General features: G+C 45.0%; 1 protein-coding gene across 1 annotated transcript; it reads left to right on the top strand.

The window, feature by feature from the left end:
* The first annotated feature begins 3,903 nt into the window (after nucleotides 1-3,903).
* LCT (lactase) lies at nucleotides 3,904-24,147 on the top strand. The gene is made up of 14 exons (XM_019554662.1): nucleotides 3,904-4,021; nucleotides 5,391-5,469; nucleotides 6,084-6,774; nucleotides 7,990-8,635; nucleotides 11,715-13,277; nucleotides 14,286-14,554; nucleotides 14,767-15,057; nucleotides 15,904-16,102; nucleotides 16,850-17,052; nucleotides 17,529-17,638; nucleotides 19,090-19,224; nucleotides 20,640-20,863; nucleotides 22,011-22,247; nucleotides 22,841-24,147. Exons 1-14 carry the CDS (start codon nucleotides 3,934-3,936, stop codon nucleotides 23,077-23,079), a joined length of 4,974 nt encoding a protein of 1,657 aa, XP_019410207.1. The 5' UTR covers nucleotides 3,904-3,933; the 3' UTR covers nucleotides 23,080-24,147.
* The last annotated feature ends 892 nt before the right edge of the window (nucleotides 24,148-25,039 follow it).

Raw genomic sequence — 25,039 nt, 5'->3', positions numbered from 1 at the left:
ACGACTTCCAATTAGTTTTTAAACAAAAACTTCTCTTTCCTTATTAAGTACAATGAATCTTCATTTTTCATTTCCCGTGCTCGGTAATAACACCAGGCATTCTGTATTTTTCAGGTGGAAAACTGTCAATTGCATTAGAAATTAATCATCATTTTGAGACGATGCCATTGGAGTCTCTCTCAGCCTCTCTTAGGGTGATGTATTGTATTTTGCAGTTCTTTGCTATTAAGTATCATGTGACTCAAGACAGATCCAGTTAACATTACCTGAAATGGTTTAATCCTTTTGATTTTTAAAATCAATCTGAATCACTAAGGCCTATATGATTGGTGATGTGAAACTGAGTTGTTGTTTTTTAAACAAAACTGTGATTTTGGTTTGTAAGCATTAATTAAAACATGGTGAAAGCTGTAAACCTTCACCTGCAAAGTACAGATGTGAACAGAATTATTTTCACGAGTGGTCCCACATAAGGACATACTACAGATGTGTGCGTGAGCTTTAAACGTTTACCTGTTATAAGGGTGACCAGTTAGGTATAGCAATAAAAAGGCATTGTCAAACTGTTGCCTTCCATATGGTTCCTATGAATAGCCTTGTAAAAAAAGGAGTTCATATTTGAATAGCCCTTAATAAATAAAAATCCACTTAGTACATCTTAATTCCTGCCTGTATTTTTTCCTAACTGCCGTTCTAAAAGGCTGTAGAAGCTTTGAGGATACTAATGGATCCAGCTTCAACTATACATACTTTTAAGCCAAGTTTATATTGCTGACACTGTTGGGGGAGAGAGTGATCTCCTGAGAAAAGTCATCCCTACCAGCTTTCGGGTACCAGAATAGGCTAAGATTGAAATCAGCAAACAAGTTTTAGCATCCTCCTATTGTTTTCATGGGCTTTTAAATTAATAATAGGAAAGTGCTTGCAGGTGTGGAATTAACTGAAGGTTTCTGAAAATGGACTTTTGTCCCTGGGTGTATTGATAAGCTGCTCTGAACCCTGTAGTCAGTGGCAAAGGTTTATCTACCTGGCCAAGACTCCCTCTATCTTGCCATTTTGAGAACTAATTGTGGATGATGATTAGCTTTTTAAAGTCAAATAGACAAAACGGATCTGATTGATGTCAGGGAATGCTGCTGAACTCTGACTTTGTTTCCACACTGTCCCATCAAGTGGGTAAACCAGAAACCCCTCCCCACCCCTTATTTGGGGTTTTTAGGGGACTTCTGACTTCTAAAACTACAGTCTGTGTAAATCATTTCATCTACAGGTGTGTTGCATTTGATTATAAGAATGGCAGCTTGAAGAAACATTGACAGCGTACATTTTTCTGAGCAGTCTTTAACAGCAAAAAAAAAAGTGGAATAACAATGTGTCTTGTCTTGTTTGCAGGACTCTGTGGACTTTCTCTCTCTCAGCCTGCATTATGATTGCAGAAATGAAGAAAATTTACAAACGAATTTGAAAAGCTTCCAGGTAAACTTGATGTTTTAAAGCAAATTTTCCCATTTAAAGTATTATGTTGAGATCTTAAACAAAGGGAAGCCCGAGGGAGGGTACTGTGATACCCAAAAGCTTGCCTATGTCTACACCAACCATAAAGTTGGTCCAATAAAAATATCATCTACAAGTATTCTTCCCTTCAACAAAGGGAAATGTTTAAAACATGTTGTGCCTGTAAGAAACACATACTCTTTTATAATTGCCTTTCAAGGGCCCACAAGGGAAATGGAAAGAATTATTTTGGGAGGTTAGTGTACTCGTGGGTCAATGTATCAGTGACTGGATACTAGGAGTAAGTCTGGCGTTTCCCCTATAACTCTGCTGATTGACTTGAAACTACCTGCTATCCTTCGGCATGGATTCCAGCAACATCTGAGACTCCTCAGTAAAAATAACCTCTTTTACACCTAATGCACATCTGCAGCGAGATCTATACAAGGAATTTTGTTATTTTGCAAGGATTTTCCCCCTCAAGTCCTCTGGGTGCTGGAGGCATATTTATCCTATTTTTGTCTTGCTCAGGCTACTGTGACAATGAGAAGTCTCCTACTGCTTCCCTGTCCTGTGACGCTTGTGTCTCGTAGCACCCAAATGTTACGATCGTGACCACACTAAAAATGGAAGGGAAAGGCATAGAAAGCTGTTTATGGATGGTTTTTTGCAAAACCCGCAAAGTCTCAAGAATGTGGCCGTTGCTGACAATACAGGATATACGCAGCAGGGGAAAACCAGGCTCCCTGAAGCGTGTCCAAATAGTTCTGTTTTGTCAATATAGCTCTCACCGTGGCTGGCCTAGGAAACAGCTGCATGCTGTTTATTGGCTGACCGTGTAGAAACAGGTGTTTGAAACTTGCAGGAATTGCACGCTTTGGGTAGTGTTCGTTGATGCATCTGGGTTTACACAGTGCTTTCATCTGAGCTCTTAACGCCTTGCTGCCTCTCTCGCATCACTGAGTCAGGCTAGGACTTCTGCCACCATTTTAAATACAGGAAACTTTTTTTTGTTCTATTCATAGCATGTATGACATGGCAGCAAAGGCACAGGGGTGTCCCTAGATTAGCACTGTCACCATAGGTAGTGAATTACAGCTGCCAAACATGTTAGAGTTGATATGTCCAAAAACAGATGCAGAGGCCACAGTGGAACGCAGGATTTCCACGTCCCCTGTCTGCCCAAGCATTGCCTCCAAGGCTGTAAATGGGCATCTCATTTGAGATGGACCCGACTGTCCTGGAGTTTGACCCTGCTCCAAATAGGTGCAGCTCAGTCATTTATACAAGTTGCCCTTCCAAGTTGCATTGCTGCTCCTGTCAACAGGTGGCAAGAGCAAGCACGTAATAGTCCCTGGAATGACCTGTGATAACCGTAGAGATACACACAGCCACGTTCCGGGAAAAACATTAGCACATCTTATCCCACATCCGTCTGAGGGATCTGAATTGAAGTGGGTCAATAGCCTTGTATATCTGTAGGCTCCCTGGACAAAAGGCTTTCTCCCAAGATGTCAAATGTAAGGTCTATGTACAGCCTAAGAGCTTTCTGTGTTGCAGCAAGCCCTTAAGACTGGGCTGGGTTACCTGAAAGTTCCCCAACAAACAGTTTTTAAAGCAAAAGGGTGTTTGGGATTTTTTGTTGAAAATATTCAGCATTATTAACTTTTGGGGTGGGTTGTTTAAGAAAGGCACATTCCTTTTCTTTTTGGTAGGGAAAAATAACTAGCACTTTGACCAGCCCTGCTTAAAACTATTACCCTGATGCATGCATGTGGTTATAGTGAGGGATGCAGACTGAGTCTGAGTTCTCAGTTCCTTCCCTTGTCCCAATCTACCATTTTATTCTTCTTCTCTCATCTTGCTGGTAGTTGAAGGAGCCTTTAACTGCATCTTTCTCAGGCACTGACTGTCTCCACCCTAAGTAGCCAAAAGGGCCTTGACCTATTTCCTCCTTTATTCTGAGACATCCTGAAAATAGGGCAACTCTGGCCTCTGCCAGATGCACTGCAGCCCATCCATGCCACTGTCTTGAACTTTGCCACCCTTTCCAGCACTTGTCCCAAGATGGAGCAAAAACACCCAGCAGCAGCCGGTGTCCAGATAAGGTCTCTAGGCAGGCTGGCAGGATTGCCAGACCCAGTGAGCCATAGGACCCCCTGCAGGCCTCTCCCCCAGAGGTTCATAGTGACAAAGTCTGTGCGTGTAGCACAACCACTGCTGATTGGTGTAACCGTGCTCCCCCCCACTACAATTACTCATTAATCTGCCTTTAAATGCTTTTATCATTGACATGCATTTCTCTAGGCATTTTATCTTACCTGATAAAAACAGAAAATGCCAGGGTTGTATCTTCGCAGTTTGTCCTTTATCACTTCCATAGCTTGATATGATATGATTTTTTCAATGTGTCTATTTTTGCAGAATATCTGGAAGAACATGGCTGTCCTACTCTTTAGTTTAACATTTCATGACTGCAATTCCAAGACAGAGAATCTGCCTATACCAGTTGCTGCTCTATTCAAAGGTAAGCACTACATGCAGAAGAAAAATTGGTTTGTACCTCCGGTGCAAATGACCAGATACCCATTCACAGCTGATCCATATGTAGGCAGCCTTTGGTATGAGTCCAAAGCTGGGCTTGAACTTTCATTTTCAGAATTATAGCAATATGCCTTAACGGCTTGGCCCACTGGCTTCCCTTTTTCTTATTCTGCACCATGTCATATCTATGCTCCAAGTGACCCAAAGCACCTGACCTTAAAAATAGTTAATTAAAGAAAAAATCAATGCTAGATTGGAAGACAAAAAGGTTACCAATAAGTTGTTTGCAAAAGAGGGAGATTAAGGATAACCTTTTCCAAAGCATCTAACACACTTATGTATTGAAGCCCCAATCACTCAGAGAGAGATCTGATCTCTTAGGACATTTTCAAACATGGGCTTCGAGCATGAGAGTGAAAGCCAGGTTATTGTATTTTTTGCATTTGCATGAGCACAACATCCATTTGGTCCAGGACTTGTAGGGGCATAGACCTTTAAGAATTGCTGCTGAGCAGCGCTGTGTGAGTTCAGCGGCAGGACAATTGAATACCCATCAGGGCTTCAGCAATTTAGCCTGAATTCACTCTGAGAAGGGCTGGGTTATCAGCTCTCAGACTATAGTCTATATCCCAGGGTGTGTCAGTGGTGTAAAGCGCCACTACATTTGGTGCTCAACCTCCGGCCCATGGAGCCGTCATCTGGGCTGTGAGGCTCCCCACAGTCTGGGAATTTAGTGGTAATTACCTTGGCCTCTAGAGCTATGGCAATTAATGTTGCCGCTGCTTTCACCCTCTGCCAAATTTCCAGACCTATGGGGAACCTCGTGGGCCAGATGACACCAGTCTGTGTACCAGAGCAGTCCAGTGCATAGGGTCACTCTGTGGCCAGATCCAGCATGGAGGTCCAGGCCTGTGTGCTGAATAGCACTCACAGATTGGCCCTGCACTGGCTCAGGCTGGCAGACTGATGCCATGCCACTCGTTCTGCCTGTGGGGCTGGAAGGTTGAGCACCACTGGGGTGAGAGATTCATATGTGTGGACTGGAGCTGGGTCCAGGAGACGCTGGTTAAGAGTTTGTATTATCGCCCCGGTGAAGGCAAGTCATTTAAGCAGTTTTTGAGGTGGTTAAGGATGAAAGAAGCTGCAAAAATTAAATTGAGGAAGACACAGTAATGAGGAGAAAATCTTGCCTTGCCTCTAGTTAGTGCTTAGCCAGCCCAGTCTGTATAGGATAAACCAGGAGACACGAGGTGCATTTTATGGGGGAACTGAACTAGCTTGTATCAGAAGTCACATGTCCTAAAGCCATTAAATAGCATTCTTTTTTATCTTTTTCTCTTCTTATCTTTCAGCCATTATCAAAGAGGAGGCCTTGACAATGGGATACGATGTTAATAAATTCTTAGACTCTTCATCAGCTCGTGCATTTAGGTACACAGCTTTTGTTCCTCAGGGAAATTCTTGTAAAAAGAAGTATGACTTCAAATCATTTTGAAACAAAAGGCTGTTTTTAAATATTGAAGTCTGTTCTCGTGGTTATAGGAATGGGAGGGATCTACTGGGTCTGGTCCAGTCCCTGGTACAGCAAGCAACCATGTCACGTGTTTCCATTCAGTTTGGTCTTCCCTATTTATCCACCGTGAGCAGTAGGGGAGCCATCTATCCTTCTGTGCACCCCACTTCTTTGCTAATTTTAGTGACCTGACATTTTCTAAAAGGCACTGCCATTTTATATGAAGCAAGTTGGTGACATGGAGACTGGATGGTAGCTGGCACTGCACAGAGAGCCTTTAGGTAGGAACTGCCTTGGCATTGATGACAGCTGTTTATCCCCACAAGGACACAGTTCTACTGTCCACACAATTTAGTGGCTCATACCAGGTGGTGCTTATACATGCTGCAAGGTTTCATCTCCATCTGTGACTAGGATATAATTAGTCAAGCCAAGACCATCTCAAATGTTGGCTTAGACAGAAAGGCAGCTTTTCAGCACCTCAGTAGTTAATCTACTGCATCCCATGATTGCTGCAACCTTTTATCCCTAGTTCCTATGCAGGAACTGCACTACAAGAAGGCCAAGCTGCTGCTGCTCCCCTCTCTTCCTATCAGAAAGTTTGGGAAAGCTTCGCCAACCAGACTGCCTTGGAAAGAGATTCTTTTCTGCGTGATGTTTTCCCAAGTGGTTTCCTCTGGGGCGTGTCCACAGGTGCCTTTAACATTGAAGGAGGCTGGGCAGAGGATGGAAAAGGAGAGAGCATTTGGGACCAGTTTGGGCACCAAGGTCATGCCTACATGAATCAAACGGCAGACGTGGCCTGCGACAGCTATCACAAAACTAACTATGATGTTTACCTGCTCAGAGGTCTTCAGTCAAAGCTGTACAAGTTTTCTATATCCTGGTCCAGAATTTTTCCTTCTGGCATTAAAGCAAGCTTGAACCCTCGAGGTGTGGACTACTACAACAAGTTAATAAACAGCTTGCAGGACTCCAACATTGAGCCCATGATCACCTTGTTCCACTGGGACCTCCCACAGGCCCTGCAGGATCTCGGTGGATGGCAAAATGATAGTATTGTAGATGCTTTTGCAGCTTATGCTGACTTCTGCTTCGCCACCTTTGGGGACCGGGTTAAGTTGTGGATTACCTTCCATGAGCCCTGGGTCATTAGCTATGCAGGCTATGGCACTGGAAAGCACCCCCCAGGAATCACTAATCCAGGAGTTGCATCCTATAAGGTAACTGCATTTGTAAGCTGCACTGTTGTAGCCATTTCAGTTTGGCTTTTCCTTCAGTTATATTCTGGTTGTGTTGATCCTGTGACTTTTATGACTGGCAGACCTCAAATGATTTATAAGGCCACTATACACTCACTTAGAACACGTAACATGGCTAATTAGCAAGAATTAGGCTTTGTCAGAGACAGCTGAAGCTAAATTGTAGTAAAACAAAAGGAGACTGGTAATATTTGTATTGCTGTCTTAAACAACTTTTGCTTGTGATGTCACTAATAATCTTAAACTAAGCTCTGCAAAGGAGCCCGAGGGAGCTGGGCAACAAACTCCCTTACCTTCCTTTGAAAAAACAGCCTCTTGCAAGCCCTTCAGAATGGGTACTTCGTTTCTCCCAATTTTCATACAATACCTGCCACAAATGGACACTGACTCTGGGCCAGCTGTGTGCTTATTCCCATGCACAAGTTAATAGCAAAAGTTTGGAAATTCAAATACGTACCTGCAAACTTGGCTGCATGTCTGAACTACCTGAATCTCTCTGCCAAACTTGGCCCCAGGGGCTCTCAAGGTTTCTGGTGTTTCTACCATGCAGACAGACTACTCAGCCTGGGATATACTGGGCATAACAGCTTCTTTTCTAGAGTCTGGACACTCCCATTTAGGGATGTTCAAAGATAAAAGGGAAAAACGCATTCTCCTTTGTTCTGTTTGCTTTTTTATTCCAAAAGGATTTAAATATACATTTAAAACAAAGTTTTCACACCTACCTGTCTAAAGCTATTCTCTGAATAGCTCAGTTTCTGGAGGCACTAATCTTTCATTGGCCAAGAGGATTTATATCCTTGTTGTCCAAAACATTTGACATGTATGGAGGGAAGAAAACACTCCACTCCACTGAACTGAAGCTGTATCTGGGTGGGATGTGGCAGCTTTATAACTGTTTGTCACTATGCAGTTGTCAGATTGAACTTTTTCAGACCTCAAATTCGGATCAGTCTGGGGCCATGGTAGCATTTCTTTCCTTGTATGATTCAAATTGATAGATCAGCCACTCTTTAAACTTGATTGTGTTGGGGATGCTTTGTGGGGTTTATGTGGTGGTGGATGTTGCAGGAAATGTCGTTTTTACAGAGGTCGAATATTTATGCAGTCATTCTTAGGCTGTGAACTTGAGTGTGATGTAGTATGACTCACTTTGGCTTTTTTTCCCCCCCCGAGGTGGCTCATACAATTCTCAAGGCTCATGCCAAGGCTTGGCACTTGTATGATGACAAGTATCGCTCTCAACAGCATGGCAAGGTGGGACTTGTCCTAAACTCGGATTGGGCTGAACCCAGGTCCCCAGCCAGTTTGGATGACGTGAAGGCAGCTGAACGCTACATGCATTTCATGCTGGGCTGGTTTGCTCACCCTATATTTGTTAATGGTGATTACCCAGATATCCTGAAGTCCCAGATCCAGCAGACAAATCAGCATTGCTCTAGCCCAGTTGCCCACCTCCCTTCATTTACTGAGGAAGAGAAGTTGTTGGTGAAAGGGACTGCAGACTTCTTTGGCCTTTCCCATTACACTTCCCAACTGATCAGCGCTGGGGCTAATGACACTTGCAGTCCAGGCTATGAGACATTTGGGAACTTTTCCCAACATGTTGATCCTTCTTGGCCACAGACAGTGTCCTCCTGGATCCGAGTGGTCCCTTGGGGACTGAGGAGGCTGCTGAATTTTGTTTCTCAGGAGTACACAGGGACAAAGGTCCCAATTTACATAGCAGGGAGTGGCATGCCTACAGGAGCAGGAGGGGATGCTGTTAATGACACGGAGAGAATGGATTACTTCCGTCTGTACATCAACGAGGCTCTGAAAGGTAAGGGGTGTTAGTTTGCTGATTTGATTGCCAGAAGCTCTCTGGTTTCTCCAATTTGTTTACCTGGGAAACATCCCCAGTTCTGTAGTAATATTAAACCTATACCTTCAAACTGCAGCTATTGTCATATGATCCCATGTTCTTGACGGGGTCTGTTTTCCAGGCTCCTGCTTAGCAGAGAAAATAAACACTTTCCCTACACAATGGAAGAAGCAAATGGAGAAGCCTCTCCTACAGAGTCCTGCTAAACTTAAGAGGGGTTTAGTGGGTAGGTGCCCACTAGCATGGATTTAATTGCAAGGTTATGGCTGAAGTGCAGAACATAAGTGTGACTGTAGAGGGGCACAACTGCACTGCCGCTACTGCCCCTGCTGCTGCTGGCCATTGGGTCCGGCAGGACTCCAGCCCCACTGTTGGCACAGAAATTGTGCTGCTGCCACCACCCCCATTGCTGCCAGGTCCTGGTTGTGGCCAGCCTGCAGCCCCATGCCCTGTGCCCCATTGTTGGCAGAGAAATATGGGGGTGTACTCCACCCCCTCACCGCCCCAATACCACCCTGATGTGTCGCCTACAGTGCAGAAGGCTGGAGCATCCCAGTCAAGCATACAAAAACCTCATTTACAGAACTAGGGATCAAAGACTTATTTTAATATACGACGCCTATTTGATGGCAGCCCTTAGCACCGCAGCTTGGAGATTTGAGAGGGTGGGAGAAATGGATATATAAATTGGCTTCAGGGCTAATACACATGTGCAATGTGCCTTTCTACATCTGTAATAACTTGCCTGCTGGAAGAGGCAGAGCTTTCTTCCCCTCAGTGTCCCTTCAGATCCATGAACTGGTAAGGATGGGAAGTTCTCCTGTGATAACCACATTGCTGGCCTGTATAGATGTTCTGTCCGGTTCCCAACACATCGACTGAATGCACAGAGAGTGAACTGCCTTCTCGCCAGGGATGGATGTGCTTGGGTACAGCAGCGTGAGAAAGCTGACATTGCTTCTATTGGTATCATTTCTTCTGAAGTTAAACAGAGACAGTCTTTCTCTGGGGAAGTCAAGCCCGCACTAAATTTGCAGGCCATTTTTGTTTAAATACAGTAGTAGGTGCATAAGAGATCTTTTCATTGGCTAATAGCACTTTGCCTTCAAAATGCCAAATGTCACTGCATTGCCCCAACTAGCAAGAAGTCAAACAAGGATGAAGATGAAATCTTTCAAAGGTATAATGGGCTAGTACTAGGCACTAACTATAGTGGGCTAGTACTAGGCACTAATTTCCCTTCCCGTTTAAAGGGAATATAGGGATGTAACAAGTTAGCCTTTAACATCTTTGAAAAATCTGTCTGGCGGGCCAGTGTGAGGGCCGGCCTATTCCTGCAGTCTTGGGATCCATGCACAGGGACAATTAATATATTTTTTTTATTTTAATTTTTTTCCCCTCCTAACCCCTAGCTTGGTAAATACAACACAGTACCTTGCTAATTGTTATTTTCTGTGAGAAACAAGATATTGCTCCCGGAGTCTGGCTGTCCACGGAGGCTTGAGCTGGTTTATACTTCTTGAAGATAAAATAATCAGGGAAAAGACTTAAAGGAACTGCTTTAGTTTTGGGAATGTATTTGCCTTTCCGTGGGCAAGTGCATCTCCAAAAAAGTAAATCAAGCAAAATATGTTTTTAATTTTAATATTCTTAATCCCAAATAACATGCTCTGAAAGATGCCTTTGCCACTGCCTCTTCGTGATTGTTTTGGGGGACTGAAGACCAGCTAGCAAAAGCACAGTGATTCTTGAAGTGCCTACGGCAGTATTTTGGAGTTGAATTAACATTCTCTCCCTAAATAGCTCCAGTGGCAGCAAAGGGAATAGCTCATTTGTATAAGCAATTAAATATCTATTGCTCCACAGTGATGGACTCTATAAACTAATGGTAACAGCTTTTGCCTGCGATGCATGATACTTGGGGTCTCAAGTCTTTGCTCTGAATCAGATGGAGCAGGGATTATGCCTAGGGGTATTTCTAGCGCTAGAAACCTTTCTGAGAGAGGGCGCATGCAGGTGTTGGAGCCTGCAGTCACTCCCTCTCCTCTGCTCCCTGCGTCTTCCCCAGAGGGGAGTGATTCTGCTCCACTGCTCCCCATCTCCCAAAGGAGGAGCTGCAGAGCAATGTTCCTTGTGTGTTCCCCAGACCAGTGTGTCCCTGGTCTGTGAGGCTCATGGAGAGCCATCTCTAGCAGTCCTGGACGGAGTTGAGCAGCTGTTCAGAGCACCTTCTGCAGATCAGGGTCCCCTGGTTTGGGAAGGATACAGGCGAAGCTGCAGCTGGGCTCTGCCTATGCCCTGCGGGGGCAGTGGAACAGCAGCAACCCAACTCGTCCACAATCAGGAGGATCTGAGCTGGGGGGAAGTATCCCAAAGCTTCCCCAGACTGGATCTCCTGGTCTGAGGAAGGCACAGGGAAAGCTGCTGCTTGACTTCCATGATCCAGAGGAGTCAAGTGTACAGGTGTTCACTGTAGCAAAGAAACTTGCAGGGAGGTCTGGAAGTCTTCCAGATGTCAACCTGGAAGATCGTTGTCTTGGGTGGGACACCATTCTTTTCAGGAGAAACTGCACGAATGACCATACATCAGCAATTTCTACTGGGAGGCCCACAGTCCTCCCTGACGAAACATAATGTCTGCACATGGCTTGAGTTGCCCAAATCACAAGCCAGTGCTCTGACCACCAGCCTTATGTTGGGAATGAATGACAAGGTCTGTGTCTTTCTCAGTTGGACTGGAAGTTTCATCTTGGCAAATTTCCTTGACACTGTCTTTACTAAAACTGAAACATTTCTGCAAAACATTCAACTTTTGACACCCCCCCCAAAAAAGAGAGAGAGATATTTTGGACAGAATAATGTCCCACTGAAAACTTTCTGATCTGCTCGAATCGATGCTCAGATACTGGAGGTGTTTTTTTTCCTTGGCTTCACAATGCATTCTCAGGTGTTTCACAGTTACCCTTGTTGTGTAATATTATCTGTTGTACCAAACCTGGGTCAAAGTCTAACATAGTTCTCTACTCTGCTTTAACAGCTGTAAAGCTTGATGCAGTGGATGTTCGGTCGTACGTTGTCCGATCCCTGATTGATGGCTTTGAAGGCCCAGTGGGTTACAGTCAAAGGTTTGGGCTTCATCATGTGGAATTTGGAGATAGCAACAGACAAAGGACTCCAAAGAAGTCGGCTTACTACTTCTCTAACATTATTGAAAAGAATGGTTTCCCCAGCAAAGTCTCGCACAGATCCTTTAAGCCACCGACGTTTGGGGCGGCCCGAGCAATGAGGTTACTTGGTTTACCGGCATCTGAAGTGCCCTCAAAGGCAAAAATTGTTTGGGAAAAATTCTCACCCCAAACAAAGTTTGAAAGAGATATGTACTTTTATGGAAACTTCCCAGAAGATTTTGCATGGGGAGTGTCATCTTCTGCCTACCAGATTGAAGGAGGCTGGGATGCAGATGGCAAAGGGCCCAGCATTTGGGATAACTTTACCCACATCCCAGGGAACATAAAAAATAGTGATACTGGAGATATTGCATGTGATAGCTACCACAAGGTAGATGAAGATCTTTATATGCTCAGAGCGTTAGGGGTAAAGAGCTATCGCTTCTCACTGTCTTGGCCTCGAATATTTCCTACTGGAAGAAATAATTCCATAAATAGTCATGGGGTTGACTATTACAACCAGCTAATTGATGGCTTGACTGCAAATAATATCACACCAATGGTCACACTATACCACTGGGATCTGCCTCAAGCTCTCCAGGACATTGGTGGCTGGGCAAATGAGTCACTGATAGATTTATTTAATAGCTTTGCAGACTTCTGTTTCCAGACTTTTGGGGATAGGGTAAAATTTTGGATGACTCTAAATGAGCCCTTCGTCACTGCCTGGATAGAGTATGGTTTAGGACAGTTTCCACCAAATGTAAAGAATGATCCTGGTTATGCTCCCTATAAGATTGCTCACACCTTACTGAAAGCTCATGCTAGAGTCTACCATACATATGACCGCAAATACAGAGCAAGTCAGAGTGGGGTTATTTCTTTGAGCCTTAATGCTGACTGGGTTGAGCCAAAGACCTTAGGTGACCCTGAAGACACCAAAGCTGCAGATCGGTCCCTGCAGTTTATGTTAGGATGGTTTGCCCACCCAATTTTCAAAAATGGTGACTATCCAGAGGCCATGAAATGGACCGTGGGAAACAGGAGTGAGCTACAAAACCTGCCTTCATCCCGCTTGCCAGTTTTCACAGCACAGGAGCGAGAGTACATCAGGGGCACAGCAGACGTCTTCTGCATCAACGCTTACACCTCCAGAATTGTAAAGCATAAGACCCCTAGGCTGAAACCGTTCTCCTACGAGGATGACCAAGAGCTATCGGCAGAAGTCGATTCATCCTGGCCAACCTCAGCTGTTGCTAATATGAGGCCTGTGGCCTGGGGTCTCAGGAGGCTGCTGAACTGGATCAAAGAGGAGTACGAGAACCCTCCGATTTATATAACTGAAAACGGGGTAGGAATAAAGGCCACGCCTGACGTTGATGACACCAACAGGATATTTTACTATAAAACCTATATCGACGAAGCTCTGAAAGGTATGTAAGTGGCTTGTAGTGTTTGCACAACGATATGCATCCCCCTCAGATTCCAGACTCTTTTTCTTTTTCCCAGTGAGTCGTATCCTGTACGAGGCAAGTAAGTCTGTGGAAGTATTAAGTATACTTCAAAATTTGGCTTTCTCCAGTTTCCCCTACGCTCTTCTTCCCTTGGCCCTTGCTTGGAGTCAGCCCCACCTGGCTGGGGGGTTGTTGACTGGGTCAGCACCTCCCATTTGACAGTGGGTCAATGTTAGGAAGCTCGCGCTCCGGCGGTCCCTTCTGTGGCCACAACCTCAGGAAGCGGACGCCAGCTGGGGAGTCTCCTGGTTTGGGGAATATCTCCAAGGGGCAAACCAGTGGCAAGGTCAGGTTTTCACCTTTCCTACTCTTGCATTAGGGTGTGCCCAGGAAATGAGGGCATGGAGGAAAAGCCCAGCATCCCAATACGGTTTAGCCATTGAACAGCTCCTTTAAGGGACTGTAGCAGCTGAACGTTGTTTCGGAGCAGCCCGGCGGTTCTCGGCTGTGAAGCCTGGATCTTCCGTGCCCGGACCTCGGCGAGGGCAGGGAGAGGACGAACACCAGTGACTCGCTGCGGTATCTCATCTAGAAACAACACGCTAAGCCACGAAGTGTGGCTGAATTTGCCCCAGAGATTTCACATTTGAGGCTTTAATCCCTAAGCTAGAACAAATAGAAAAGACAGTTTTGTAAAATACCCTCTTCATTGTCCTCTAATACCTACAGTCTGTAGGTTACAGTAATGTCCTCCACACATCAGCCCACAAAGAGGAGAAAGGATGTTTTTTAGTGCGGATAGGTACAAAAAGTTCATTTTGCTTGAGAACAAGGATTTTAGTCCCACCTCCCTGAAGGAGTATGATTTGTTCTGGTGGCTGTTTGAGCCTGTATCCTTTGCTGTTCATTTATAATTTAACGCGTGATATTGAGCTCGTGTCGTTCCAGTACGCATGCTGTCCTAGCAACTCTCAAAAATGTTTTTAGCTTCCAGACTGGATGGTGTTAATCTTCGAGGCTACATTGCTTGGTCTCTCATGGACAGTTTTGAATGGCTGAACGGGTATGAACCACGGTTTGGATTGCATCAGGTGGATTTTAAACATCCCAGCAGGCCGAGAACGCCCAAGCGCTCTGCCCTGTACTATGCTGAAGTCATTCGCAACAACGGGATCCCGCTGCCAAAAGAGGATGAGTTTGTATATGGGGAGTTTCCAAAGAACTTCTCATGGAGTGTAGCAAGTGCAGCGTATCAGGTTAGCAAACCATGGTATGATCCTGGGATTGTGCAAGCAGTTGATGAGTATGTATGTATAACCAAAGCTCTTGTAAGACGGGCGGGCTTATGTTGGCTACTAACAGACTGGGCAGCCCAGATGTTTTAAGAATAAAGTGTGTTCTAAGTTGGTCTGTCTTGTAAAATTCGGAGTTACTATTTTATTATTATTTTTTTAATATATCCATATAGATTGAAGGGGCCTGGAGAGAGGATGGGAAAGGACTCAGTATTTGGGACCAATTTGCTCACACTCCCCTGAAAATTAGCAACGATGAAACTGCAGACATTGCCTGCGACAGCTACCACAAAATTGAGGAGGACTTGGCTATTCTGAAAGGCCTCAAAGTGACTCACTATCGCTTTTCCATCTCCTGGCCCCGTGTTCTCCCTGATGGAACTACTAAACTTATAAATGAAGTTGGATTAAACTACTATGAGAGGCTTATTGATGCCCTTCTTGCTGCTGACATAAAGCCTCAGGTAATCACGAGCCTGGGAAATGGGATCCAACAAGACAAGGCTAAAAGAAATGTTGACACTAGGGACTAAATTCTTCATTCTTGGACTGTCCTGTTCAGAAATCCTGATCTTAAGAGCTGCTGCGTACCCCTTGGTCTTATGCATGTGTGGGAGAATTGAGCTGTTGGCTATAGGATTGGGTCCATGTATGTGAACAGCAGAACCAAAGTTATTGAGGTGGTTTGGGTTTTTTTCTGTTACAATATAACAATAGAAAAATCTTAACTTGGACCATTATAGGGATTTTATTTAAGTGGGTGAGGAGAAACTAGTTGAGACTTTCATCTGCCATCTTCCTGACGTGAGGAAGAGAAGAGGTGCCAATACCCAGGGAATATGGGCATGCTTTAGATTTTGTCCCCTCTTCCCACCCCCTTATTTTATGCGGTTTTGCTTCCTCTGTTTTCTGCTTTTCTACTTCTAGCCTGTCTCACTGACAGTTCCTGAATTGTTGGGATCACAACGCTTGCCTTCATGGGACTGTTTGTAACCTTGGTTAAGTTGGTGGGGGTCAAATCCAGACAGGTATTAATAGGTGCAGCTCCAGAGCTGTATTTTTACTGTTGCCTGACACGCACTGCAGGAAAGATTACTTTATTTTGTGACTGCTGTAGCCAGTTACATGCAATGCTGGCTGCAGAAGATGCTTTTTGTGAAAAGTCAGTGAACATAAGTACCCTTTAGCAAGGGATAGTCCTGCAATATTAAGACAGGGTTTATAGCTGAAGTAACATTCTTCCATTTATCTGTACTTCTATAAAGGATTGAATTAGCAAGTAGCTGACTATGTAATGGTCTTTTTCATAGGTAACTATTTACCACTGGGACCTCCCCCAGGCCCTGCAGAACACTGGAGGGTGGGAGAACGAAACTATAGTCCAGAGGTTTAAAGAGTATGCTGAAGTCCTTTTCCAGAGGCTGGGAGATAAGGTGAAATTCTGGATCACCCTCAATGAACCCTACATCATTGCAAACCTTGGCTATGGCTATGGCACATCAGCTCCAGGTAAGGCCATCGCACTCAGGTAACAGCCTCATCTGTAAGGGGTGCTCTGCAAAAGCAAGACACTTGGCCAAACCGTCAGCTTGAGTTAAAGGCTGGCCTGGAAGTTAAGGTACTTGATTATGTCCAAGTGTCCTGGGTTCAGTTCCTCCATTTGTCACAGATTTTGTCCCTCAGCTCAGGCAAGTCACTTCAGTTCTGCCCCGTGGTCCTAGGCTGTGAAACAGGGGGGGGGTAGTTTAGATGGCGTGGGTCAGGGGAAGGCATCGTGAAGGTGCGCTGCCGGTGGGCAGTCTGCTACGAATGCAGAGAACACTTGAAGCTCTCATAACCGTGGGGCTTTGCAAGGTGTTACTTGCCTTTGCAAAGCAGCTTTTAGAGGAGGCTGATTAACACGAGATGCTCGGGCTCTGCGGTGATGAGGGCGGGATGCAGAATTGAGAAGGGCTCAGTCTCACCTGCAAGGAGGTGAAACGTCTGCAAGGGGCTGGGCAGTCTGCCACCCTCACTGATTGCCCCCTTGAAATCCTTCCCTTGGGGCTGGATCCCTGTGAAGGGAGTTTTTCCCCTAGTGCTCTCTCTCTGGACTGTCCGTGCCCCCTTAGCCATTCAGGTTGGCCCTTAGGATGCCAAAGGCAACAGCATTTATTTGCAGGTGACTCCTGCTTGTTTTGTTTGTCACCCTCCTGAAACACACGCTGGCTGTGGATGCTGCAGTTTGATCCATCTCTGCTATTACTGTCTCTTCAGGAATCTCTTTCAGGCCAGGTCGAGCCCCGTACACAGTAGGGCACAACTTGATAAAGGCCCATGCTGAAGTCTGGCACCTGTACAACACAACCTACCGTCCTAAACAACAAGGATTAATCTCCATTACCATCAACTCTGACTGGGCAGAACCAAGGAACCCCGACAAGCAGGAGGATATTGATGCTGCCAGGCGATATGTGCAGGTACCTAATCACACAGCTGTGGGAATTGGGATCTACCCCCTTGGGGATATGGAGATGTCCAGCATGAGATCGCTGCCTTCCTGGAGGAGATCTCCAAGACAGGGCTGAGCCGGGCTTGACAGTGAGGTTCCTGATCTCTTTGCACAAACCAGTGGGCTTGATTGTGTCAAATTGGCATCAAGTCTTGCCTCCTCCAAGGGAACCCAACCTCTCCTGGATAATGCACTGTAGCTGACCCTGTATAGCAGGTAGCGGAGATTAAACCCCCCTTGTAAAGCAGCACCCCTTACTGCATTTTGCTGAATAACGTGCAGTGCCTCCTGGCCTCGCTGAGCGCACTCGCATTCAGTTCCACTATCGTAAATGGTGTGGCATGTCCCTAACCCTGGGCTGTGCAGATCCATCAAGTTTTAACGCCCTTTCAGAGCACTCTGCTGCAGATGCACATCACCCCTGCTTTTGTCCTCTTGGCCTAGTTTTACGGTGGCTGGTTCGCTCACCCCATTTTCAAAAATGGTGACTACAATGAGGTTATGAAGAGGAGGATACGGGAGCGCAGCCTGGCCCAAGGGCTCAACGAGTCTCGGTAAGAGCCTAGCAGCACTTGGCCTTGTGTCTTGACACCTGCTTGCGAGATTCAGAGTGCACGCGCTCTACTTGTTCTGCAGACTGGGGCTAGGTGGGCAAGAGGGATGGGATCCTTATGCTCAAGCTGGTACATTCACAGATACAACTGAGCCTAGGGATTACATGTAAATTAGTGCCTCCCCCGGATACTTACAGGAAGTAAGTAATGGCCTAGGGATGTCCTGTAAGCTGGCTTTGTTCTGCGGGGATGGGATCCCACTGTGTTTCCAAGCAAACAAAGATGAGAATTGCCATGTGCCTGTTCAATCTGTTCCCCAGCAGCAGCTCAAAACCTTAATTCCAGGACAGACGCTTTCAGGTGTTTTGCTATACGAGGTGTTAGAAAAGGCTTTGGCTGCAGCAGGGAGATCTCGGGGTCAGGCCCCTCCTTCCCTTGCACCACTGCAACAGTGGGGTTTGTCCCGACCTTTGAACACCAGAGAAACCCGTGAGAAGAGTCCTCTTCCCATCCACGCACAAGATGATGGCCCCATGGACATGGCTTGTTTAGAGCATTGTATCTCTTCTGATTTCCAGGCTAAGGAAACAGTTCTTATTCCTTAGGGTGAGATGCTTGTGCAGTAAGCTTGCTGTAGAGATCTTCATCCTAGGGTTGCTCGGTCACCTGGAAAGCTCTTCATTGCAGGGAACTTCCTGTTGAGACAAGTTCTGTCCATGTTTCTCACAAACCAAATTAATTTTATAAATCGCTTACTTCAAAAGCTGCTTTGGGGCAATGACAAGGGATGCACAGAGCTGGCTGCTCTGCACCAGAGGACCTAATGCTCCTCCAGAGATGCCTTGAATGTTGCTTTCGGCAGCTGTTAGAGAGGATGCACTGAACTGATCAGCTGTGAAAACAGGAGGTGTAGCAAATCGCAAAACCCAGACACCAGCCCCAGCAATTGCTGAACTTGAGCTGCAGAGGAGCATTTTCTGTGGGAATCTGGTATTGAAGGACCCCCATGCTCTGGGAGCGGAGCAGTCTGGTAGTCGCAGCAGGTCGAACTTCATGGGTTGTGTTCTGAAGTCAGGAAGAAACATGGCAGGAGTAAGCAGCTGGTTGTCAAAAGGTCTTTCATTAGCTGCATTTTTCCCTTTAACTTGCTGTGCCTGTGGGCAAGTCCTTTACCATCCCAGGCACTGGTATCCAGTTAATGAAATGCATATTTTATTACTCATCAGAAGACCTAAAGCTTAGTAAAATGATGTGTAAGAACCTTTTGCTCCACAGACAGCTGTGCACATTCAATGAATAATTACTAACACTATCTAATAAGCTTGTAGGTCTGTAGGAGAGGGGTGGGTGTTTGTGTGACAACTATCCCAATATCCTTTATGGTCAACTTAATTTTTTAAACATGATGTAGTGAAAGAACTGTTTCTCTTATTTTCCTCCTTTCAATGCAGACTCCCAGAATTTACTGAGAGTGAAAAACAGAGAATTAAGGGCACATTTGACTACTTTGGCTTCAATCATTACACAACCATCCTGGCATCTAACCTGAACTATGCTGCTGGTGTTTCCTCCTATGACTCCGATAGGTAAGACATGAGCGTGAAGTTGTAGCTAAATGAAACACATTCTTCAAGCTGGTGCCGGTTTGGTTGCTGTCAAATAACAAAATCAATTCTCCAAGCCCGGCCTTTCGGATAGCGATTCAGTCTCCCAGAACTTTGACTATTCAACATTTGAGAAATAAATGATACTTGCTTCCTCTGGCTCCACAGCCCTAGTCATCTGCTACAGGTCATGTGTATTGCTCTGACATTTTTAACACACTCAGTTAAGAACACAGCCACTAATAAAGGAAAGTAAATTAGCACTTGATACAAGTGTGACTAGACAGACTGTCTCAATGATCCTCTGGCAATCTAGATTTGGAGATGTGAGATTACACTTGTGGTTGCCTTAAGCAAGTCGGTGCCCACATTCCATTATTACACACACACACTATAAAGGAACATAGGTTTAATCATTTAAGTGCTAAGCTTACATAGACAAAGCTTTCTTATTTTAATATTCATTTGGCCTAGTTTCGGTAGCTAAAAAGCCTGCATTTGCTAATCATTTTTAGAGGAAGCAGAAGGACTCGTAATTCTTCTCTTCATTTGGTCCCACGTAAACAACTGTTTTCTGTAGTTGGGCAGACAACGGACATATCCAGTTCCTTTATCTTTACTCAGAGCCAGGTGGAAATTTTCTTGTGTGAATATGCAGTTGCCCTGCCAAGATTTTTTAAATCTTGTCTCTAGCCACAGGCTTTACAACCCCCAAGACGGTAGGCTCTAGCCTGCATTGCAGGTGTGCTGGGGCACAGAGTCAGTGGCAGTTGTCAGGGGACAAGCACTGCAGTCCTGAGGCTGTTATTCTGTGAGGTTTGGGGTGTTACTTAACAAGGGGGCTCAAGTTGCAATACCAGGGACAGGCTTCAGAGCCCCCACCCCCAAAGTTCAGTGGCATGCTCAAGGCATGACCTGCTAATCTTCAAAACACAAAATGAGTATAAAGCTTTGCAGAGCTATTAAACCATTTGCAAGGAAACTCAGAGGCCCCACAACTTGCTCTCTCCGTGTCATGCCCCCTTCCCTTAGCCCCAGTGTCCTGGAGCTCAGGCCCAATCTGACTTGTGCTCCAGTTCAGGGCAGAGACTTCCCCCCAGCCCATCACTGTCTCACAAGGCCTCCCTTTCGCCTGGGAGTGAAATTATTTCAGTTCAATGTACTCATTATCCTTCATCACAAAGCCAGTGATGTCCTTTACAAGTTTGTCATCTTACACTTTGAACTATAGTAAGCTCTTTAAAGAAGGAAGGGTTTGGCTGTATGGGACTCTGACCTCTTCATGGAGTTTCTGGTGTCTTTTCATTTGTGAATGTGAGCAACTTTTAAAGTACAATTCATTCTTGGGCAAAGCTCCAGAAGTCTGATCCTGGTCTCATTCAAGTTCTCATCCCCAGGGGCGTGGCTTCCATAACAGACCGCAGCTGGCTGGGCTCTGGCTCCTTCTGGTTAAAGGTGACCCCGTTTGGCTTCAGAAAGATCCTGAGGTGGATAAAGGAGGAGTACAACAACCCTCCAATTTACGTGACTGAGAATGGCATTTCTGAACGTGGCTACACGGGCCTCAATGACACTTGGCGAATGCACTACTACAAAAGTTACATTAACGAAGCGCTAAAAGGTAGCTCCCTTCCAGAGTGCTTAAAAACTGGTCAACTGGACCCATGGAGAGCTAGGCTGCTGCTGCTGAACAGGATAATGCTTTTACACATCCTTTTAGTGTAAAACTAACAATCTGATGATTGTTCTAAGCGTGAGCAATGTGGCCATCAGCAAGGTGATGGGGCTCATCTTGCAGAAGCTGCCCATCTTAGCCCAGTGTCCCACCAGAAGACAATTACGCAAAGTTCCAGCCTCCAATAAGCCAGACTCATTGGTCTGAATCCCTTACTAATGTCAAACAGTTGGGTACTTAACTTGCTCCTTTATACAGATTGCATCATGCCCTCTAGCTGCCTCACAGGCACTCTGACAACCTTCGTCCACATGCCTGTCGCAAGGGCAGGAAGACAGCACCAGCCATCCCATCTGTGTCCACTAATTCTGGCATGTGCGGACCCTTCGGTGGCCTTCACTGAAGGCTCCCATGTGCTCTACCAGCTGGCCCTTGCATTCACATTTTTATTCACAAAGTACAAGTTACCTCTGAGGTGTTTAACTACACAGGCCACACAATGCCTGAAAAATCAGATTTTTTTTCCTGAAGGCTGTTTCTAGGCTGTCTCTGTAAAACACATTGTTTGCCCTTAGGGAAGAGTGAGGTACTACTCTAAGCTATGCCCATGGCCACTGACAAGTTAAAATGACTACTGTGGACCATAAGTAGTCAGCTGTTCAAAATATAATCAGTTGTCTTTCTCTAGCAGAGAGATGACAGCAGCTGTTGAAGCACTGGTTCAAAAGTGCTTTTGATGGTCTTAAAAAGAAAATGCTCTAAGTAAAAGCTTAAAGGAACAGAGGATAGTAACTGCCCAGTTCAGTCCTCCAAGTTACAGCAAAGACAGACTTGTGTGACTGAATTAAGGAGTTTGTTCACCTGATCCCAGCTCCTGCTGAATTAGGATTCAGGACTGGATGAGGCATAAAACATGGAAGGGAGGTTTAAAATGCTCATTCTAATTGATCAGCACTTTGCACACCACTTACGCAGTACAGTGGACTGTCTTCTATATTGATAACTAGCAAGATAAACCTAGTAGATAACAGGCATTTCCATGTTCACAACCTGTGGGGCTAACTCCCTCTTTCCATTTGGCACATTGCAATAGCTGTTGTACTGGATGGCGTTGATCTGCGAGGGTACACAGCCTGGTCTCTGATGGACAACTTTGAATGGGCGACAGGCTTTGCTGAAAGGTTTGGTTTGCATTACACCAACTACACGGACCCTGCTCTGCCTCGCATTCCAAAGGAATCTGCCAAGTATTACTCATCCATCATACAATGCAATGGATTCCCAGACCCAGCAACTGGACCACATCCATGTCTTCAACCCCAGCCTGAAGGTAAGTAATGCACTAAAAGTCAAATAGAGATTTAAATCAAGTGGCTTTTGCAGGCAACTTCCATGCTTTGTTTATAAGAGTCATGAATGGAAAGGAAGGAACATAAGTGTTCTAACGTTTAGGTTCTGCTTTTGCTCCATTTCCAAATTGCTCTGAGAGCTACACTTGTGTAGCTTGATTTCCTGTCTGCACATACAAGGAAGAGTAGCAGTAGGGTACAATGCTTTTAAAAAAAAAAAAAAAAGCTTAGGAATTCTACAAACAGAAAAATTAATCGTGGGTGATGGGTGATTATTCTTTTGAGCAAGCTTGTTTTATATCAACCTTCCCAGAGAGTGGGTTCCTTACTGCAAGAATTAAAATGACTTAAGAACTTGTGATGCACCCTTCTTTACCCCACATTTAAATTTCAGCATTAAAAGTGCAGCAGGGGCCTGACCTACAGCTATATGTGAAGCTTCAATTCTAGTCAAGTCACCACATGTTGCAAGGTGGATGCTAACAATCCTCAGAGCCCACTGTAAGCTTAATGTACACAAGGTGGTTTGAGAGAGCAATGCTCATGCTGATGTATTCACTTCTTGTGCTCCTAGGTACTGTGACACCAACTGCTTCTACAGCTACCATAATGGGGCCTGTGCTGAATGCACCCAGCCAGAAAGTACGGTTTTTGGGATTTGAGTTAGCTTCATCAAATGCGGAAATAGCGCTGTATGTACTCTTTGCTCTCCTTCTGGTTGATCTGTTAACATTTGCGCTTTTCTTCTATAAATATGGGAAACTATCCAAAAGAGTCCACAAACCACCACACCTAGAGCTAAATAGATTGTAAGTTTTTGAAGCCTGAGTAGCAGGGCAGCCCACTCAGATTTCGGTCGTGTTTTAAAGGTTTTTTTTAATCTCTTGCCCCCAGCTAAGCACACCACTGAACACTAACCAATTAACACTCAGTTTCAAATAGCTATTTACAGCTATATAAAACAAAGCGCAGACAAGCCCTCTGCTGTCTTCAGTCTCTCTCTCAGGGAGGGCTGAGATGCATTAGACGACTGGCCTACACAATCATTCCTTTAAGATGACAATTAACATGAAAACTTTTGTTGCCTCCAGCTGTATCAGATCACTGCATTTTACAAGAGCGGCTTTTGCCCGTTTCCTGCTCTCCCCTCCCCCACAAATTGTCTGCATGTTGCATCCTGCTTTTGAGAGGCAACTTAATTGCACTTCTAGCATAACATTAAAGAATAGGTTACCAGCCAGAGGCACAGGACACCTGCTCCCAAGGCATCAAGACTGCTGGAAGAAACTAACCAAAACACAGATCTTGCTCTTCCTGCCAACATCAGATGGACTTTATAGTCACATTTGACTTATACAAGTGTGTAGTAACAGAAAATTGGAAACCTACAACAAATTGTAATGAACTTAACTCTTCCCACTGCCAGCACCCCAGTCTTTCCAAGAAAGCTGCATCATACTGCATTCTTTCTATGGATACCAACAGGAATGACAGTGTCTTTAAAAACTCTGTAATGACACTGCAAGATGATGGTCTGCTCTCATGTTGTTTGTCTAACAGTAATAGCCAACCCCCCAGGGTACTAGGCATTGTACAAATTACCCTGACAGCTTAAAACATGGGCAGCTTGTAATTGCACTTATTTGTAAGCCAATAAAATTCTCTTGCATCAAACAAGGTTTGTCTGTTTTGTACTAATGCTGGTCTGGATGGTTCCTATTAGATGCACATTCTTTACCAACATGAACTTACAAGAAGTGCAGTTCAATTCTGATGATTCAAGAATTCTTACTGCCTCTCCTCTCTTACGTTTACAGCTAGAGATGTCAGTTTGTTAGTCCACACTGCTTTGCGCTGGCCAGTGTGTCCATTAGCCGTCTAAAGTTAATTTCCAAAAGGTAAGTTAATGGGGTGACCCACACACATGAGCAGCACCAGTTTAAAATAAATTGTGATGTTAAATATCTTACCTCTGGCACCTTTCAGTTTCACCCTGCCTTACATTTGCACTTGAAATTTGGTTCGAATAGAAAGCAGTGCACCTTAGATCTCCAACTTAAGCACAGTATATGCTGCAAGCTAGCGTTGTAGCAGTGGGGAAGCATTCTTGTGCTGCCTTTAATCTAACTAGTAAGCCTAACAGGTAAAGATACAGAGTGGTAGCTAGTCATGTTAGCCTGAAGCTAGGGCAGGGCAGCACCTTAAACACTTAATTAGAGGCATGAGTTTCTGTAGGTGACAGTCAACTTCAGATGCCATGATGATGCATGTGAAGATGAGAACAGTACGGTGGCAATCTACAGCCATCACAGAGGGCTGAACTACAAAGACGCTCTTGCATGAATTCAATATTTGCTAGCATTCATTTGCTCACTAGTGCGCTTCAGGGGGCACCGATACTGCACCGTACCTGTAGAGGGTAGGAAAGCTACTCTGGGAGATGTGGACTTAAACTGTAGGGAAAACACAGAGTCTCTAGAAGGTTCCACTGTAGGGAAAACAGCATATTATCAGCGTCTAGAGATGGGAAGGGCAGATCTTCCCCGTCTGAGCTAGGTGTGGCAGCTTCCAGAATGCAAACACTGCACATTTCATGACATATTTAAACTATGCTTTACTTGCAGATGCTACAAGTAAAAAAGTTAGTCCTGAAATACTACCATGCTGGAGCAGCTGCAATCTGCATATATAACCATCCACCCTACACAAGAGCCAAAGGGTTAAGTTTAGTTTTACAACAAAGGGAACTGTTTAGTGCAGCTGAAAAGGAACA

Source organism: Crocodylus porosus, unplaced genomic scaffold, assembly GCF_001723895.1.
Source record: "Crocodylus porosus isolate Cpor-Errol unplaced genomic scaffold, CroPor_comp1, whole genome shotgun sequence".
Taxonomy (NCBI): domain Eukaryota; kingdom Metazoa; phylum Chordata; order Crocodylia; family Crocodylidae; genus Crocodylus; species Crocodylus porosus.
Note: the sequence above shows the minus strand (reverse complement) of the source record. Positions and strands in the feature narration are given on the sequence as shown.

Coding starts and splice junctions, on each gene's coding strand:
- LCT (XM_019554662.1), top strand. CDS start 3,934: ATGGCTGTCCTACTCTTTAGTTTAACATTTCATGACTGCAATTCCAAG. Junction 14,555..14,766: donor TAGCAAGTGCAGCGTATCAG/GTTAGCAAACCA, acceptor ATATCCATATAG/ATTGAAGGGGCCTGGAGAGA. Junction 22,248..22,840: donor TCTTCAACCCCAGCCTGAAG/GTAAGTAATGCA, acceptor TTGTGCTCCTAG/GTACTGTGACACCAACTGCT.